Source organism: Heptranchias perlo, chromosome 31, assembly GCF_035084215.1.
Source record: "Heptranchias perlo isolate sHepPer1 chromosome 31, sHepPer1.hap1, whole genome shotgun sequence".
Lineage (NCBI taxonomy): Eukaryota > Metazoa > Chordata > Chondrichthyes > Hexanchiformes > Hexanchidae > Heptranchias > Heptranchias perlo.
The window spans coordinates 27341836-27360467 of NC_090355.1; the positions used below are offsets into that span (position 1 = coordinate 27341836).

General features: G+C 41.8%; 1 protein-coding gene across 3 annotated transcripts in view; it reads left to right on the forward strand.

Moving 5' to 3' along the window:
- The window catches only part of rapgef1a (Rap guanine nucleotide exchange factor (GEF) 1a), a 184142-nt gene that overhangs the window by 90728 nt on the left and 74782 nt on the right, over window positions 1-18632 (forward strand). For all 3 annotated transcript variants that reach the window (XM_067969799.1, XM_067969797.1, XM_067969798.1), the window contains exon 10: window positions 18353-18555. In XM_067969799.1, the coding sequence (XP_067825900.1) occupies window positions 18353-18555 (203 nt within the window). The remainder of the gene's footprint in view (window positions 1-18352; window positions 18556-18632) is intronic.

The following is an 18632-nucleotide window of genomic DNA, read 5'->3' on the forward strand; positions in this document are numbered from 1 at the left end:
TGGATAGCCAGGTGGTGAAGGATAGAACACTAGAGCCTGGTCTTCACTTGCTTCCAAGCCTTATTCGCAGAGATCCACATTACCCACTCGACACCCGAGATAAGCTCTCATAAATGAATACAAGAGAGTCCCCAATTGATATGCACCACCTGAATACAATTAATGCTAATTGATATAAATCATATGGATACAATTAACACCAATCACCAGCCAAAAAGGGCTTCTCCCAGGCCTCTTGGTGGTCTGAAATCACCGCTGGGGGTTTGAGAGAAATGACTTGGAGTAAAGTCTACCTTTTGTGCAGACATGTCCAGCCTTTTGTGACTTAGTGCATGAAAAATCATTGGCATATATAAATGTCCTATTGCTGGAGGTCCTGGGGTTTGAGGTGCTCCAATCCTGCTGTCTCAATTGCTACCTTTTAAAAATGCAATTTTCATACACTGGCACCTCATTTTCTTGTAACATTGTTCAGCACATCAGGAGCTGATGCCACTGGAATGGGTTTTATGCAGATAGCTATAACCCAGAAGGTATCAAGATTTGCTAAAGCTTGCAACCTTTAAAACATGATCATCTTGGGTGCCATCCTTTGCGATTCCTGGCAAGTTTACTTATGAACTGCAGCCAACGGCATAGCATCCATGTATTGGGACCAGTTGTCACTTGCATGGATCCTAATGCAATGTAAAAGCAACTTCAGCTTGCAACTGGGAATTCAGGTGGATTCCTCACACTATCATAGTAAGGAAGGCCAAGATTGATCTAATTTGATGGTGGTTCATGAATGTTTCTCTGAGAAGACCACATCCTAATAATGTGATACTGTGCTAGTTACACTTTATCCTATTGCCTTTTATTCATGTGGTAAACTGAAAATGACCATAACCATTCCTGTGTAGACAGATTATTTCTGGTGCTAATTTATTCTTGAGTTAATCCTATTATGTGCAAAACTAGTGATGAACACAATTTACCCTTCCGACTCTATATGTATACATAACACAATTCTCCTTACTGTTTGTTTCATGACTTGCATGTAGTTACAAATGTATTGTAAGTTAGCTATAATCTTCCCATGGCATCGGACAAGGAACTGTGCTGTACAACCATCTAGTCTTTTGTCAATTTCTTGACAGCAAATGACAAATCAATTTGTCCAGTTCAATATAAATAATAATGGCAGAATAAATGTAACTAGTCTACTGTTATACCTAAATTAAGGCTAATTTGTGAAAAAATAATTAAATGACTTTGATTTGACATTAACTTTTCACGGCATGATATTTTGATCCCTTGATAACGTCTTAGTTGCCACTTGGCCATTATGAATTTTAGTAAATGATTTCAGGATAATTCCTTTTTTTTTCCCATTTAAACCAATACTTATGAAAGCAGAGTGAAGTATTTATGTTGAAAGCAGTGAATGTGACACTTTTGCTCCAAAGATTTCAGTAATTTACATTTGTGCACTAACTCTTCCAGTAAATAGGGAAATAGGTGATCATAAATCAAGTTTGTATGAAGGTGAAACATGAGTAGTTCCATGATGGTGCTTAGTGGTGTAGCATTAAGCTACTGACAAGGAGGCCCCAGATTCGATTCCTAGCCTCTGCTGAATTGATACCAGTTGTGGTCTCGCAATTTGCCTCTGTGGCCATTGGTTGGGGAGAGGAAAACTCAGCCATGGTTCTCATTCCTGGTTGCTTTCCAGTGACCCCTGTTGGAGAAGGCACATATGCAGATGTCTAGTGAGATTAGCAACTAACCCAAGCTTGGGTAATATATTTCAAGTTAGGAGAGTAAGAGTAATACTTTATTTATTTATGTAAGAGAAGTAATAGCTCCTTTGTATTTGAAAGCTGATTACGAAGCAGCAATGAAAAAGTGTGAGAAGCTGTATAAGCTGGAAAAATGGGGGAAGAACCATTAAGAGGAAAATGGTTGATTAATATCAGTCACTGGAAAATTGCTTACTTCATTGAGTGAATTCCATTTTGGGGCTGAGGGAGAAGAGAAAAGTAACACCAGCTGGAGTTGAATCCCTGCCAGCCAGCAATGAAGTAGTAATAATCAAGGATGTGGAGAATTTATTGGTCCAGTTTGTGTCGAGCTCGTAACTGGAGGATGGCAATGTGATGGTTAGTGACTCGGAAATGCGATTCAGTGAAATAAACTCCATATCGATACATTCTGTTGTGTGAAAAAACAGAACATGATGGTGATCCTTTTCCTTCTGTGTTCCATGCTAAAATTACCTCAGCAAAGCAATTTAAGAATGGCTTCACAGATTATTGCCAGATTCTATGGATGAGCTTAATTGAGACTCAAATCTTTTGCTTTGTGTTTTACCTGATGAACCAGTTTTTACATGATGTTTTCAAGGATCACCAGTAAATTGAGTATGTGAGGAAATGAATCCACAATTGGGAAGATGCTGTTTCAAGGTAGTTTAGGTGAGCATAGTGTGCTCTGACCAGAGAAATTAAGTAGGGAAACTAATGGATGTGTTTACTTACAAAGCATTGTTTTGTCATTCAGATTACTTTGATGAAGTACATTGCATTTATTAGACAGTGTTTCTTCAATTAAATTTTATAATCTTTGGGTAAATCCAAAGTTATCTTCATTTTGATACAGAAATCCTGCAGTCCTAAATGGACTAAATACCAAATGAAAGATCTGCTCGTATATATATCGCCTTTAATGTAGTAAAATGACTCAAGGCGCTTCACAGGAGCAAAATCAGTCAAAAATTGATACCGAGCCAAAGAAGGAGACATTAGAACAGGTGATCAAACACTTGGTCCAGGCGGTAGGTTTTAAGCAACATCTTAAGGAGGAGAGAGAGATATATCTATAATCCACATTTCAGTTTTTAGCACTAGTTACAGGTTTATACTAATGAGTTAACTGGCATTACTGACCAGAGGTGGAGAGCATAATATAAAGAGGTGTCTGAAGATAGACTTGACCACACAGCAGAGGATGTGAACTCTGGCATGAAGTCTGTTTCTGAGTAATGATGTCACCTCTCGATGGTTTACCCAGTAAAGCAGAATAAAACCACAACTGCAGCACATTTCATTCCCCACCAAAGCCGGAACTTTTCAGTTCTCAGGAGCTTAGCTGGTGGGTTATGGAATATAATATGCTTTGGATTCTGCAAATTATACTAGAAAAGGATTACATGTGGTAGTTGGATTTGCTTTAGAAAGTCGACATTTACGTGATGTGGTGTTTTCCATTATTGATCTTGCCGTTCTCACGGTTGTAAGGTTAATTAACTGGACAGTCACTTAAATTTAAAAGATAAATTACTGATCAATTTAGACTATTTAATAGAGGATACATTATATAGGATATAATTTATATTTCACAGATGACCTAGTAAACTCCTGACTAATGAAGCCATGAGCGAGCTTTGATCAGCATCACAAATGGGATTTAAAATCCTATCTCAAAGCCTACGCACTGTGTTCGATTCATCTTGTACGTTAAAATTTGCATGAAAAAAAAGGATTTTTTTTTTAATGGTTTAACAGTGCACTATATGTCTTTGTGGATTGGCTTTAATGCAGCTGAAAGCAATGCAACTACTAATCTGTTGTGGGAGGTGGGTATAAAATGTTTATACTGTAAACGATCTCTTTAAAAACAAAAAAATTCAATAACTGGGATATCATTCAGTCTCCAGTAAATATGAAGAATGTGTAGTCTGACAATTATTTTCACAAGATAGACAAACAACAACTTTCATTTATATACCACCTTTAACATAGAAGAAGTGTACCAAATGCTTCACAAAAGTATAATCAGACTAAAATGGATGCTGAGGCAAAGGAGAAGATATCAGGAGGAGTGACTAAGAGCTTAGTCAAAGAAGCAGGTTTTAAGGAGAGTCAAAAGAGATGGAGGTGGAGAGGCAGATTACTTAGAGGGGGAATTTCAGAATGTAGGGTCCAGATGGCTGAAAGCATGGCCGCCAGTGGTAGAGCAAAGGGAGAGACCGGAGTTAAAGGATTGCTGAGTTCTCGGAGGATTATAGCGCTGGACATAGTTACAGATAGGATGGGACCAAGCCAACAAGAGATTAAGCACTAAGGTGAGTGTTTTAAATTTGAGGTGTTGGCGGACCAGTCCCTCATGTAGGTCAGCAAGCACAGAAGTGAGCAGGACTTGGTGCAGGATAGGATACGGGCAGCACAGTTTTGGACGAGGTGATGTTTAGAGAGTGTGGAGGATGGGATGCTGGCCAGGAGAGCATTGGAGTAGTCATCTGGAGGTGATTAAAGGCATGGATGAGGTTTCAGCAGCATATGAACTAAGGCAAGGGCAGAGGCGGGTGATGATATGGGGGTGAATGTAGGTGGTCTTCGTGATAGGAACATAGGAACAGGAGTAGGCCATTCAGCCCCTCGTGCCTGCTCCGCCATTTGATAAGATCATGGCTGATCTGTGATCTAGCTCCATATACCTGCCTTTGGCCCATATCCCTTAATCGCTTTGGTTGCCAAAAAGCTATCTATCTCAGATTTAAATTTAGCAGTTGAGCTAGTATCAATTGCCGTTTGCGGAAGAGAGTTTCAAACTTCTACCACCCTTTATGTGTAGAAATGTTTTCTAGTCTGGCTCTAATTTTTAGACTGTGCCTCCTGCTTCTAGAATCCCCAACCAGTGGAAATAGTTTCTCTCTATCCACCCTATCTGTTCCCCTTAATATTTTATAAACTTTGATCAGATCACCCCTTAATCTTCTAAACTCCAGAGAATACAACCCCAATTTGTGTAATCTGTCCTCGTAACTTAATCCTTGAAGTCACGGAGCGGCTGCAAGCCATTCTGGAGGGGGAGGGTGAACAGCCAGTGGTTGTGCTCCATATTGGTACCAACGACATAGGTAAAAAAAGGGATGAGGTCCTGCAAGGCGAATTTAAGGAGTTAGGAGATAAATTAAAAAGCAGGACTTCGAAGGTAGTGATCTCAGGATTACTACCGGTGCCACGTGCTCGTGAGTATAGGAACAGGAGAATAGACAGGATGAATGCGTGGCTGCAGGGATGGTGTAGGAGGGAGGGATTTAGATTCCTGGGACATTGAGACCGGTTCTGGGGAAGGTGGGACCTATACAAGTGTGACTGGTTACACCCGAGCAGGACCGGGACCAATGTCCTTGCGGGGGTGTTTGCTAGTGCTGTTGGGGAAGGTTTAAACTAGAGTGGCAGGGGGATGGGAACCTGAGCGGGGAGTCAGAAGGGAATAAAATTGAGAGCAGCAAGAGAGGGGAAGACCCAGGGGAAATCTACAATACAAATAGTACAAACAGTTGTTCAAGAACAAGTGAAAGGGAAAAGCGTAGAGCAGCGGAAAGAAAGTGTACTTTAGGCACGACAGAAAAAATAAAAACTAGAAGGCGTAAGGCGATTAACCCAGCATCAAAGCTGTGGCAGGGGGTTGGGAACCTGAGCAGGGAGACAGAGGAAAGCGTGTCAGGAAGGGACAGAAGGTATGGAGTAAAAGGTAAAGTGTTAAAAAAGGAAAAAGCAGGAACTAAGTGTCACAAAACATATTTGAAAGTTCTTTATCTGAATGCACGTAGCATTCGTAACAAAATGGACGAGTTAACGGCACAAATAACTACGTATGGGTATTATCTTGTGGCCATTACAGAAACAAGGCTGCAGGGTGACAACGACTGGGAATTAAATATGCCAGGGTATTTAACAATCAGGAAGGAAGGGGAGGTGGGGTGGCTATGTTAATAAAGGAAGGAATCACTGTAATACAGAGAAATTATATTGGGACAAAAGATCAGGATAATGAAACAGTTTGGGTAGAGATGAGGAATAATAAGGGGAAAAAAACACTAGTGGGCGTAGTATACAGGCCTCCTAATAGTTGCAACTCTGCTGGAAGAAGTATTAATCAGGAAATAGTCGGGGCATGTAATAAGTCACACACCATCCCGACTTGGAAATATATCGCCGTTCCTTCATTGTCGCTGGGTCAAAATCCTGGAACTCCCTTCCTAACAGCACTGTGGGAGAACAGTCACCACACGGACTGCAGCGGTTCAAGAAGGCGGCTCACCACCACCTTCTCGAGGGCAATTAGGGATGGGCAGTAAATGCTGGCCTCGCCAGCGACGCCCACATCCTGTGAACAAATAAAAAAAAAATAAGGGAACAGCTATAATTATGGGGGATTTTAACTATCATATTAACTGGACAAATCAAATTGGGCAGGGCAGCCTTGAGGAAGAGTTATTGACTATTGGGGATGGATTTCTTGAGCAGTATGTAACTGATCCTACAAGGGGGCAAGCAACCTTGGACCTGGTCCTGTGCAATGAGCCAGGATTAATTAATTAATGTCCTAGTTAAGGATCCCCTTGGAATGAGTGACCATAACATGGTTACATTCCATATCCAATTAGAGGGTGAGAAGGTTGGTTCTCAAACAAGCGTACTGAGCTTGAATAAAGGAGACTATGATGGTATGAGAGCGGAATTGATCAAAGTGGACTGGGAAAATAGATTAAAGGGTAAGACGGTACATGAGCAGTGGTGTTCATTGAAGGAGTTATTTTACAACTTTCAAAAAAAAATATTCCACTGAGGAAAAAAGGGTGTAAAAGAAATGACAGCCATCCGTGGCTAAGTAAAGAAATTAAGGATAGTATCCGACTAAAAACAAGGACATATAAGGTAGCCAAACTTAGTGGGAGGATAGAAGATTGGGAAGTCTTCAAAAGACAGCAAAAAGTAACGAAAGGATTGATTAAGAAAGGGAAGATAGATAATGAAAATAAATTAGCAAAAAATATAAAAACAGATAGCAAGAGTTTCTATAGTTATATAAAAAGAAAAAGGGTGGCTAAGGCAAACGTAGGTCCCTTAGAGGATGAGACCGGGAAATTAATGGTGAGAAACATGGAGATGGCAAAAATGCTGAACAAATATTTTGTTTCAGTCTTTACGGTAGAGGACACTAAGAATATCCCAACACTGGACAAACAGGGGGCTTTAGGGGGGGTGGAGCTAAATACGATTAAAATCACTAAGGAATTGGTACTCAGTAAAATAATGGGACTCAAGGCGGATAAATCCCCTGGACCTGATTACTTACATCCGAGGGTCTTGAGGGAAGTGGCAGTAGGAATTGTGGATGCTTTGGTAATAATTTTCCAAAATTCTCTGGACTCGGCAAAGGTCCCGGCAGATTGGAAAACTGCTAACGTAACACCCTTATTTAAAAAGGGTATTAAGCAGAAGGCTGGAAATTATAGACCAATTAGCCTAACATCTGTGGTGGGTAAAATTTTGGAATCTATTATTAAGGAGACAGTAGCGGAACATTTGGATAAACATAATTTAATAGGACAAAGTCAGCATGGCTTTACGAAGGGGAAGTCATGTCTGACAAATTTGCTTGAGTTCTTTGAGGACATAACGTGCAGGGTGGATAAAGGGGAACCAGTGGACGTAGTGTATTTAGACTTCCAGAAGGCATTCGACAAGGTGCCACATAAAAGATTATTGCTCAAGATAAAGAATCACTGGATTGGGGGTAATATTCTGGCATGGGTGGAGGATTGGTTATCTAACAGGAAGCAGAGAGTTGGGATAAACGGTTCATTCTCGGACTGGCAACGAGTAGCCAGTGGTGTTCCGCAGGGGTCGGTGCTGGGTCCCCAACTCTTTACAATCTATATTAACGATTTGGAGGAGGGGACCAAGTGTAACGTATCAAAGTTTGCAGATGATACAAAGATGGGAGGGAAAGTGGAGAGTGAGGAGGACATAAAAAACCTACAGGGGGATATAGACAGGCTGGGTGAGTGGGTGGAGATTTGGCAGATGCAATACAATATTGGAAAATGTGAGGTTATGCACTTTGGCAGGAAAAATCAGAGAGCAAGTTATTATCTTAATGGCGAGAAACTGGAAAGTACTGCAGTACAAAGGGATCTGGGGGTCCTCGTGCAAGAAGATCAAAAAGTTAGTATGCAGGTGCAGCAGGTGATCAAGAAGGCCAACGGAATGTTGGCTTTTATTGCTCGGGGAACAGAATATAAAAACAGGGAGGTATTGCTGCAGTTATATAAGGTATTGGTGAGACCGCACCTGGAATACTGCATACAGTTTTGGTCTCCATACTTAAGAAAAGACATACTTGCTCTCGAGGCAGTACAAAGAAGGTTCACTCGGTTAATCCCGGGGATGAGGGGGCGGACATATGAGGAGAGGTTGAGTAGATTGGGACTTTACTCATTGGAGTTCAGAAGAATGAGAGGCGATCTTATTGAAACATATAAGCTTGTGAAGGGGCTTGATCGGGTGGATGCGGTAAGGATGTTCCCAAGGATGGGTGAAACTCGAACTAGGGGGCATAATCTTAGAATAAGGGGCTGCTCTTTCAAAACTGAGATGAGGAGAAACTTCTTCACTCAGAGGGTAGTAGATCTGTGGAATTTGCTGCCCCAGGAAGCTGTGGAAGCGACATCATTAAATAAATTTAAAACAGAAATAGACAGTTTCCTCGAAGTAAAGGGAATTAGGGGTTACAGGGAGCGGGCAGGAAATTGGACATGAATTTAGATTTGAGGTTAGGATCAGATCAGCCATGATCTTATTGAATGGCGGAGCAGGCTCGAGGGGCCGATTGGCCTACTCCTGCTCCTATTTCTTATGTTCTTATGTAAGTCCGGGTATCATTCTAGTAAACCTACGCTGCACTCCCTCCAAGGCCAATATGCCCTTCCGATGGTGCGGTGCCCAGAACTGCTCACAGTGCTCCAGGTGCGGTCTAACCAGGGTTTTGTATAGCTGCAGCATAACTTCTGCCCCCTTGTACTCCAGTCCTCCAGATATAAAGGCCAGCATTCCATTGGCCTTATTGATTATTTTCTGCATCTGTTCATGATCTATGTACCTGAACCCCTAAGTCCCTTTGGACATCCATTGTTTTTAACTTTTTACCATTTAGAAAGTACCCTGTTCTATCCTTTTTTGATCCAAAGTGGATGACCTCACATTTGTCTACATTGAATTCCATCTGCCACAGTTTTGCCCATTCACCTAATCTATCAATATCCCTTTGTAATTTTATGTTTTCATCTACACTGCTTACAATGCCACTAATCTTTGTGTCATCGGCAAACTTAGATATGAGACTTTCCATGCCTTCATCTAAGTCGTTAATAAATATTGTGAATAATTGAGGCCCCAAGACAGATCCCTGCGGGACTCCACGAGTCACATTCTGCCAATGTGAATACTCACCCATTATCCCTACTCTCTGTCGCTTTTCGCTCAACCAATTTCCTAACCAAGTCCGTACTTTTCCCTCGATTCCATGGGCTTCTAACTTAGCTAACAGTCTCTTATGTGGGACATTATCAAATGCCTTCTGGAAGTCCAAATAAATAACATCCATTGACATTCCCCTATCCACTACTTTAGTCACCCCTTCAAAAAATTCAATCAGTTTTGTCGGGCACGACCTACCTTTCACAAATCCATGCTGGCTCTCCCTGATTAACTGAAAATTCTCGAGGTGTTCAGTCACCCTATCCTTAATTATAGACTCCAGCAATTTCCCCACAACAGATGTTAGGCTAACTGGTCTATAATTCCCCAGTTTCCCTCTCTCTCCTTTCTTAAAAAGCGGAGTGACATGTGCAATTTTCCAATCTAGAGGGACAGTTCCTAAATCTAGAGAACTTTGAAAGATTATAGTTAGGGCATCTGCAAATGTGCTCACCTACTTCCTTTAAAACCCTGGGACGGAAACCATCTGGTCCTGGGGATTTGTCACTCTTTAGTGCTATTATTTTCTTCATTACTGTTGCTTTACTTATGTTAATTTTATCGTGTCCCTGTCCCCGATTCAATATTAGTTTTCTTGGGATTTCCAGCATGCTAGCCCCTTTTTCTACTGTAAATACTGATGCAAAGTAATTATTCAACATGTCCACCATTTCCCCATTGTCAATGACAATATCCCCACTTTCAGTTTTTAAAGGGGCCAACACTGCTCCTGACCACCCCCTTTTTCCTAATATAACTTTAAAAGTTCTTCGTATTGGTTTTGATAGCCCTTGCAAGTTTCTTTTCATACTCTTTTTGTAGCTCTTACTATCTGTTTTGTGACCCTTTGTTGATCTTTGTATCTTTCCCATTCGCCAGGATCTGTGCCATTTTTTGCCTTTTCATATGCCCTTTCCTTTTGTCTTGTACTGTCCCTTACCTCTTTAGTTGTCCATGGCTGGTTTTTTTTGGCAAGTAGAGTTCTTGCCCCTCGGGTATAAACCGGTTCTGTATCTCGTTAAATGTTTCTTTAAACATTTCCCACTGATCATCAGTCGTTTTACCCATGAACAGATTTGCCCAGTTTACTGTGGACAGTCTCTGTCTCATCCCATTGAAGTCGGCCGTACCCAAGTCTGGAATCTTAGCAGCTGATTCACTTTTTTCCCTTTCAAACACTACATTGAACTCGATCGTGTTATGATCGCTATTGGATACATGTTCACGCACAGTTAAGCTGTTAACTAAATCTGGTTCATTACTAAATCTAGTATGGCTTGCCCCTTGTTGCCTCTAGGACATACTGCTGTAGAAAACTATCCCGGAAACACTCAAGAAATTTACTACCTTTCTGACAGTTGCTAGTCTGCTTTCCCCAATCTATGTGAAGGTTAAAGTCCCCCATTAAGACCACTATGCCTTTGTCATATGCTGGTCAAATCTCTGCATTTATACAATCTAGCACTTCAGAGCTGCTGCCAGGAGTCCTATACACAACTCCCACTATAGTCTTAGATCCTTTCCTATTTCTCAATTCAACCCATAAGGTCTCTGTTGGCTGCTTACCTCTCGTTATATCCTCCTTTATCATTGAATTGATTTCATCTCCAATCACTGAGGCTACTCCTCCCCCTCTTCAATTTTCCCTATCTCTCCTGTAGTCCTTATAACCCGGTATATTTAGTTCCCAATCCTGACCATCCTGCAGCCATGTCTCAGTAATAGCTATCATGTCATACCCTCCAATTTAAATTTGAACCTGTAGTTTATTTAATTTATTCCTTATACTCTGTGCATTTGTATATAGAACTCTTAGTTGGGCCACACACCCTAGCCTGACCTTCAGCTTTGATGCTGGGTTAATCGCCTTACGCCTTCTAGTTTTCACTTTATCTGTAGTGTCTAAAGTACACTTTCTTTCCGCTGCTCTACACTTTTCCCTTTCGCTTGTTCGTGAACAACTGTTTGTACTATTTGTATTGTAAATTTCCCCTGGGTCTTCCCCTCTCTTGCTGCTCTCAACTTTACTCCCTTCTGACTCCCCGCTAAGGTTCCCATCCCCCTACCACTCTAGTTTAAACCTTCCCCAACAGCACTAGCAAACACCCCCGCGAGGACATTGGTCCCGGTCCTGCTCGGGTGTAACCCGTCTCGCTTGTACAGGTCCCACCTTCCCCAGAACCAGTCCTAATGTCCCAGGAACCTAAATCCCTCCCTCCTACACCATCCCTGCAGCCACGCATTCATCCTGTCTATTCTCCTGTTCCTATACTCACTAGCAAGTGGCACTGGTAGTAATCCTGAGATCACTACCTTTGAGGTCCTGCTTTTTAATTTATCTCCTAACTCCTTAAATTCACCTTGCAGGACCTCATCCCTTTTTTTACCTATGTCGTTGGTACCAATATGGACCACGACTACTGGCTGTTCACCCTCCCCCTCCAGAATGCCCTGCAGCCGTTCCGTGACATCCTTGACCCTAGCACCAGGGAGGTAACATATAAACGCCTATCTGTTCCCCTTACAATTGAATCCCCTATCACTATCGCCCTGCCACTCTTCCTCCCCTCCTGTGCAGCAGAGCCACCCGTGGTGCCACGAACTTGGCTCTTGCTGCTTTCCCCTGATAAGCCATCTCCCCCAATAGTATCCAAAGCAGAATATCTGTTTGAGAGGGAGATGGCCCCAGGGGACTCCTGTTCTACCTGCCTAGTCCTTTACTCTGCCTGGCGGTCACCCATTTCCTTTCTGCCTGCGTAATCTTTACCTGCGGTGTGACCACCTCGGTGAACGTGCTATCCACGATAGTCTCAGCATCACGGATGCTCCACAGTGAATCCACCCGCAGCTCCAGCTCCGAAATGCGGTTTGCCAGTAGCTGCAGCTGGATACACTTCCTGCGCACGTGGTCACCAGGGACACTGTTAGTGTCCATGACTTCCCTCATAATGCAGGAGGAGCGTATCACGGGTACGAGCTCTGCTGCCATGACTTGCCTTAGATTTACCTTGCGTTCACCTCTCAGACTCTCCTCCCGCTCTCGGTGTCTCCTTTTATACTGTGCTCACCTCTTGGACTCACCTGTGACGTCGCGCTGTAGTTGTCTCTTGTTGCAGGTCTGCTGCTGCTTCTATCCCCACTTTCAGTCTTCTGCTGCTCAGGTCCGCCGCCGCTCTGCGGGAAAAAGTTAGGAAGAGCAAGGCAAAGCAGCACCTCCTTCCCCCACTTCACTGAACTCCCACACTCACCAAACTCTGAGGTGATCACTCTGTGCTCCGCTGCACTCCGTGATGGCGAGGATATGGGGTCAGAAGCTCAGCTTGGTCAAACAGGACACAGAAGTTGCACCACTTTTTAGTAGTAGTACTCGCTGATCTGTTAGCCATAAATGATTGTTCTAACCATTATGAGGAGGATGAGTACTCATTTCTGGTGGAATTCTGCTCCCACCCCAAACTCGTTGATTGTCCCCTTAGCATTGTAAGTTGAATGCATGCTCAGTGCCTCGCTTCCTGCCCTCTAGAGGAATTGCTGATGCATGTCAAGGTTGCCAACAGACTTGTCAATTGCTGGCCCAGTATCCTTGCAGCGCTCAGCTGTGTTTGTGAATAATATCCGTTTTACCCTTGCATCCATTAATTTTCCAACATACAAAAGTAACAATGATTCTAGTCACAGTCGTAGAATGGGTAGCTTAATCAAACCTTTAGTGTGGATGTGAGGGGCTTTTGGGGGTAGTGTGGGAAATTTGTACTGTAACATATATACTGTATTTTAGATACAAGAACTTGCATTTCCATTGTACTCATGTGCAAAAAAAAATCTTAATCACTGCTCTGTAAAGTGCCCCATCAAGTGGGTGCTGTTGGAGGGGGATGAGCAAAAGCATGGCTGAAGAGGAGGAGGGGGTTTTAAAGAGTTCGTAACCATCTTCAGTCAGTGCTGGGTAGAAGGTCCTTCTCGGCCTCCTCCTGCTGTGGCTACTAGAGCAGGTCTGGGTATTCTGTGGTGAACGACTCATCTCCTGACTCTCCAAAACCCCTCCATCACTTACAAGGCGCAAGTCTGGAGTGTGATGGAATCCTGTCCATGCCTGGATGGGTGCAGCTGCATCAACACTCAAGAAGCTCGACACCATCCAGGACAAAGCAGTCCGCTTGATCGGCAGCCCGTCCACCACCTTAGACATCCTTTTCCTCCACCACCGGTGCATCATGGCAGTAGTGTGTACTATCTAAAGGATGCATTGCAGCAACTCACCAAGGATTCTTCAATAGCACCTCCCAAACCTGCGACCTAGAAGGACAAGGGCAGCAGGTGCATGGAACACCATCACTTCCAAGTTCCCCTCCAAGTCACATGCCATCTCGACTTGGCCATGTGCATTCCTTCATCGTTGCTGGGTCAAAGCCCTGGAACTCCTTTCTAACAGCACTGTGGGAATCCCAACAGCACTGTGGGAATCCCTTCACCACATGGACTGCAGCAGTTCAAGAAGAAGGCTCACCACCACCTTCTCGAGGGCAACTAGGGATGAGCAAAAAAGATTTTGTAATCCAAGTTTTAAATTGTAGTCTGGGTTAAAGTTCTCCTGGATTATACAGTTTTGATTTAAAATGAGTGTTAAAATTGATATAAAATGAATGCATGGTGTTCTTTCATACTCAACATTAGTCTAAATCTCATTGCATATCAGTAACAGGAAGATACAACCACTGATAAAAGATCAAAAATGTATACTGGATATTTTAGGCTGAGAGAGTAGAAGTCATTGGCAGTACAATAATTCGAACCCTTATTAATATGCTTTATTTCATAATTAGTTTTCCTATACCGCAAGTGGACAAGTATTAAAGTGCAAACATGCTGTAAGTGTGGCAGCTTTTATATGAAAAAAGGTTTAGGATTCATATCTAGGATCTATTTACCGTACTGGTATACTAGGAATTTTAATTAGTTTTACTTTTCCCCCTCTTCAAAAAAAATAAATTCAAAACGCAACACGTTCCTTGCTTTTAAGGTACTACTGGTAACATTCACTACTTAGGGCTATAAAGGCCAATGTTCACCAGTTGATGGATGTGAAACAAGTTACAAGTGCTGTCATCGTCTTTACTGGTTTCCCCCCAGGCTACTGGAGAATGCCATGCAGTTGTTGGATAAAGATTCAATCGTTATGAAATTGGTGTGCCAGTCATCTCTTTGCCCACCTGCTAATATACTGAAAAGCATTTTTACCCTAGTGTGTAATTGCAAAACCAAAAAAGTAAGCATATATGCAGTATATACATGTACGTGTGTCTTGATAATTTCATTTTTTTAAAAAAAAGGTTCTTTCTCCCCATATCTCTACTTGTAATATAATAGACAGCAGTATTGCAGATGGAATGTTGATCTGCGTTTGGAATTCGGAAACAGCTGCTCTCATTTTTCCAGTCATCACCGAAGGCACTTTGTCAATGAACATCTGTTCTAAATAAGATTATACGGAGAATTTGATTATCTTCACTTAATGGTATATGCAACAGCTTGAAGCTTTGTCTTTATTTACAATGAAACATTGCTGTCGTTTTACACAGGAACTGAATAGGATGTGATGTAGACACCATCTGTACAGAACTAAAATGATATAAATGTGGTTAATTGCAAAATCATGTATACATTCCTATTGAATGAATACTTGTCCCAGAACACCGCCTCTTCCTGTATAATAGCTGGAGAGGAAGAAAGACTATTTGTGAGAAATTTATTGCTGTGTTGTGCAGCCACAGTGTGCTTCAAAAATGTTCAGTAAAGCTACAGTATGACATATAAGCAGGATGTTAGTCCTTTTATGATCTAGTAGACTCTCTCTGTAATCCTGTCTTTGGGAGGCATACAAAAAGCCATAGTGAGTTTTATCTGGTTCCTGTATTAATGAGGAAGCCAGACTAGGTCCAGTCTTTAAATTTGTGGCTGGGGAGTGTCATGTAGGTCAGAAATGTGAAAGCCACATTTTGGTGTGGACAGGTGAACTGATCACTTATCCCGCTCATGGCTAGAAAGATGATGGCAGGGCAAATGAGGGAAACCAATCTCATGAGGTGATACTCCGTGCCTCGACAGCAGCAAAACCACATAATTTACAATGCTACTGCCACCAACGGCAGTTACGTAAGACATCTGTCATTTATTGGTTTGGAAAGCTATGAGAAGAGAGAACCCTAAAGGTCAAAGCCAGATAACATCATCTCTGCACTATTTAAAATTTATTGAATGTTTTTCTCTATCAGGGATGCTCAGTAATTCTTTGGGGTGCAATATATTACAGCATACACTGGTTGGAATTGTGATCCTCAACAGGTAATGGGACAGGACTGAACCTGCAATTTCCCCATGCTATACGTTCATGAGTTAAATCATTCCACTATGCGGAGCTGCTTAGTGCACATACCCACAAGAGGGGAAAATAGTTATTGGACTGGTCCAGTACTAATAAATAGTTCTGTTTTAATCGAGCACTTTTACTTGCTGTTTTGAAGCTCGGATAACACTGCTTCCTAATAACATTCCCTAGCCTTTCTTTGTTGCAGAGCAAGAAAAAGGAAAGGGACTTTATGTAATATCAGTTCAGTCGAAACATGGTAACTAAGAAGATTGCAAATGGAGACCCAAAAAGCATAGAGCAACAAGTTTGCTAAGGCCCACAGATGAAAGGAAACAGGCTGCAAATGGCCCCAACTGCAAAGTGAAGCACAAGTCATTGGAAGTAAATAATAAGTTCTAAAATATTATATAAAATTAATTGCATATTGCACGTATTATGATAAACTACAGTGACCTTAATTATTAGACTGATGCATAGTAGCCTCTGGTATAAACTTTGCTTATAATTCCCTCAGTTATAGGGAATCCATGTGAGCCACCATCTATGCAATGCAACTCTCCTATAATGCATAAAGCAGAATACTGCCGATGCTGGGAATCTGAAAAAAAAATGAAAAAGCTGTAAATACTCAGCAGGTCACGCAGCATTTGTAGAGAAAAAGAACTTCAGGATTAAGGAAGGGTCTTAGACCTGAAATGTCGACTGACTGCTGTTTCTTCAAAGTTGCTGCCTGACCTTCTGAGTATTTCCTCCTATTATGCACTTTTTCAAATAGTTTCCTAAAGTTCCAGTAAGGCATCTAGTACAGTTCTTGCTTATTGGTTTCTGGGTAATTAGAAAGACTTGCATGGTTGCTGAACAGCTGTGCAACCTTAAGATAAATAAATTTCAAGGGCTGGATAATCCAACGATCCTTAAAGAAATAACGGTGGAAATTACAGAATTGGTGCCACAAATCTTCAAGAAATCACTGAATATTGGAGAGGTGCCTGGGGACTGAAGAGAGACTGATGTTACTCCGATTTTTAAAAAAGGTAGCAAAAGTGACCCAGGAAGCTACAGACTTCAGTTTGCTGTCCATTGTGGATAAAGTTATGGAAACCCTTATTAAAGATAAGATCATGCGTATCTGGATGGAAATGATCATAAAAGATAGACAATATGGGTTCATGAAGGGGCGGTCTTGTCAATAGAGTGTGACAAAGGAGCTTGATCAGGGTAAGGCAGTGAATGTGGTGCACTTGGGTTTCAGTAAGGCCCTTAATACCTTTCCTCTGGAAAGGCTGGTATTGAAAATAAAGAAAGCGGGGATCAGTGGAAATATTTTACAATGGTTATGTAATTGGCTGACCAATAAAATCCAGAGGATGTTGATATAGCGATTTGTCATCAGCCTGTGGGGATGTTACCAGTGGGTCCCCCAGTGGTCTGTTTTGGGATCTCTTTTGTTTAATATCTTCATAAATAATCTGCTGATAAGAGTCACAAGCACAATGGCTAAATTTGCAGATGATACAAAGCTAATGCAGGTGGTAGACTCCAAAGCTGAACAGGATACGCTACAGGAGGATTTGAATATACTTGGGAATTGGGCAGACAGGTGTCAGATGAAATTCAATGTAGAGAAATGCAAAGTACATGGGAACAAAAAAAATCAAGGAAGGGACTACTATTACTTAAATGGAAAGAAAATAATGTGCGTGGAAAATGAGAGATCTGGAGTGGTTGACGATAAATTGAAGCTATCGCAACAATGCTCGGTGGCTGTGAGTAAAGCAAATCAGATGGGATGTATTAAAAGGTCATTATTGAGCCGAAATAGTTGGCAGTCCTGCCATTTTATAAATCGCTGTTGCGTCCATACTTGGAATACTGTACCACTCTGTCTGCCTCAATATAGAAGGAAATTGCAGGTATTGGAAGGATACAGGAGAGCAACAAGAATGGGGAGGGGAGGGAGGGATTGGATTAGATTATGAAGAGTGATTATGTAAATTGGGTATGTCCTGACTGGAATAGAGAAGGTTGAGATTGCTGTTTTTAGGATTCTAAAGGGACTAGATAATGTAGATCATGACTAGCTGTTTCACCTTCTGACTCAGTTGAGAGCCCTACATTGCAACAGTGACTACACTTTAGAAGTACTTTATTGGCTGTAAAGCGCTTTGGGTAAAAGTTGCTAAGTTCAGTAATCAACTATTTATGCTTTCTTCAGATGCTGACAGTCTTGCTGTGTATTACAAGGACTTTCTATTATTTATCGTTCCTATCCAACCTCCCAAAAATTAGCAGGTGTTCTTTCCCATACTTAGTTTTAAAAGCAAAAGAAAATTGAAGGGAGGGTACTTTATGTTCAGTCAAGAAGGTGCATACACAATTTATTCCCCGGTCTTTGATTTAATAGCAGTTGGGATTTCTCCACCTACCCCTCCCTTTCTTTCCTGCTCTCTCTACCTCCCCACTTCCTCCACTATCTTGTAGCTGTAGGATGTTTTCTCAATGTGGAAACCCTTACCTAGGAGCCTAAGCAATTAATCTCAATGATCTCCACCTTTACACTGTCTAACTGCTATGCTGTGGAGTTCCCATTACCACTGGTGATTAGGATATATCCATCTTAATACAACTTGCTGATTGTTTCTTTTCTTCTTTTCCTCCCTCCCCAAATTTTTAGTTCTTGCGTACATGCAGTTTGTGGAGGATTACTCTGAGCCACAGCCTCACGTTTTTTACCAGACACCACAGAATGAGCATATTTATGAGCAGCGAAACAAACGGCTTCAGGAAGTCTATGGATTCAATGACTCCTTCAGCAGCACTGATTCATCTCTCGAGATTCTGCCTCCTCCAGCTCTCCCACCCAAACAAAGGCAGCTGGTGAGTTTGGCTTTATTATCTTTGCCAGGGATGCATAAAAGTCTGGATGTATCAGGGTTCAGTTACAAGGTTTATAA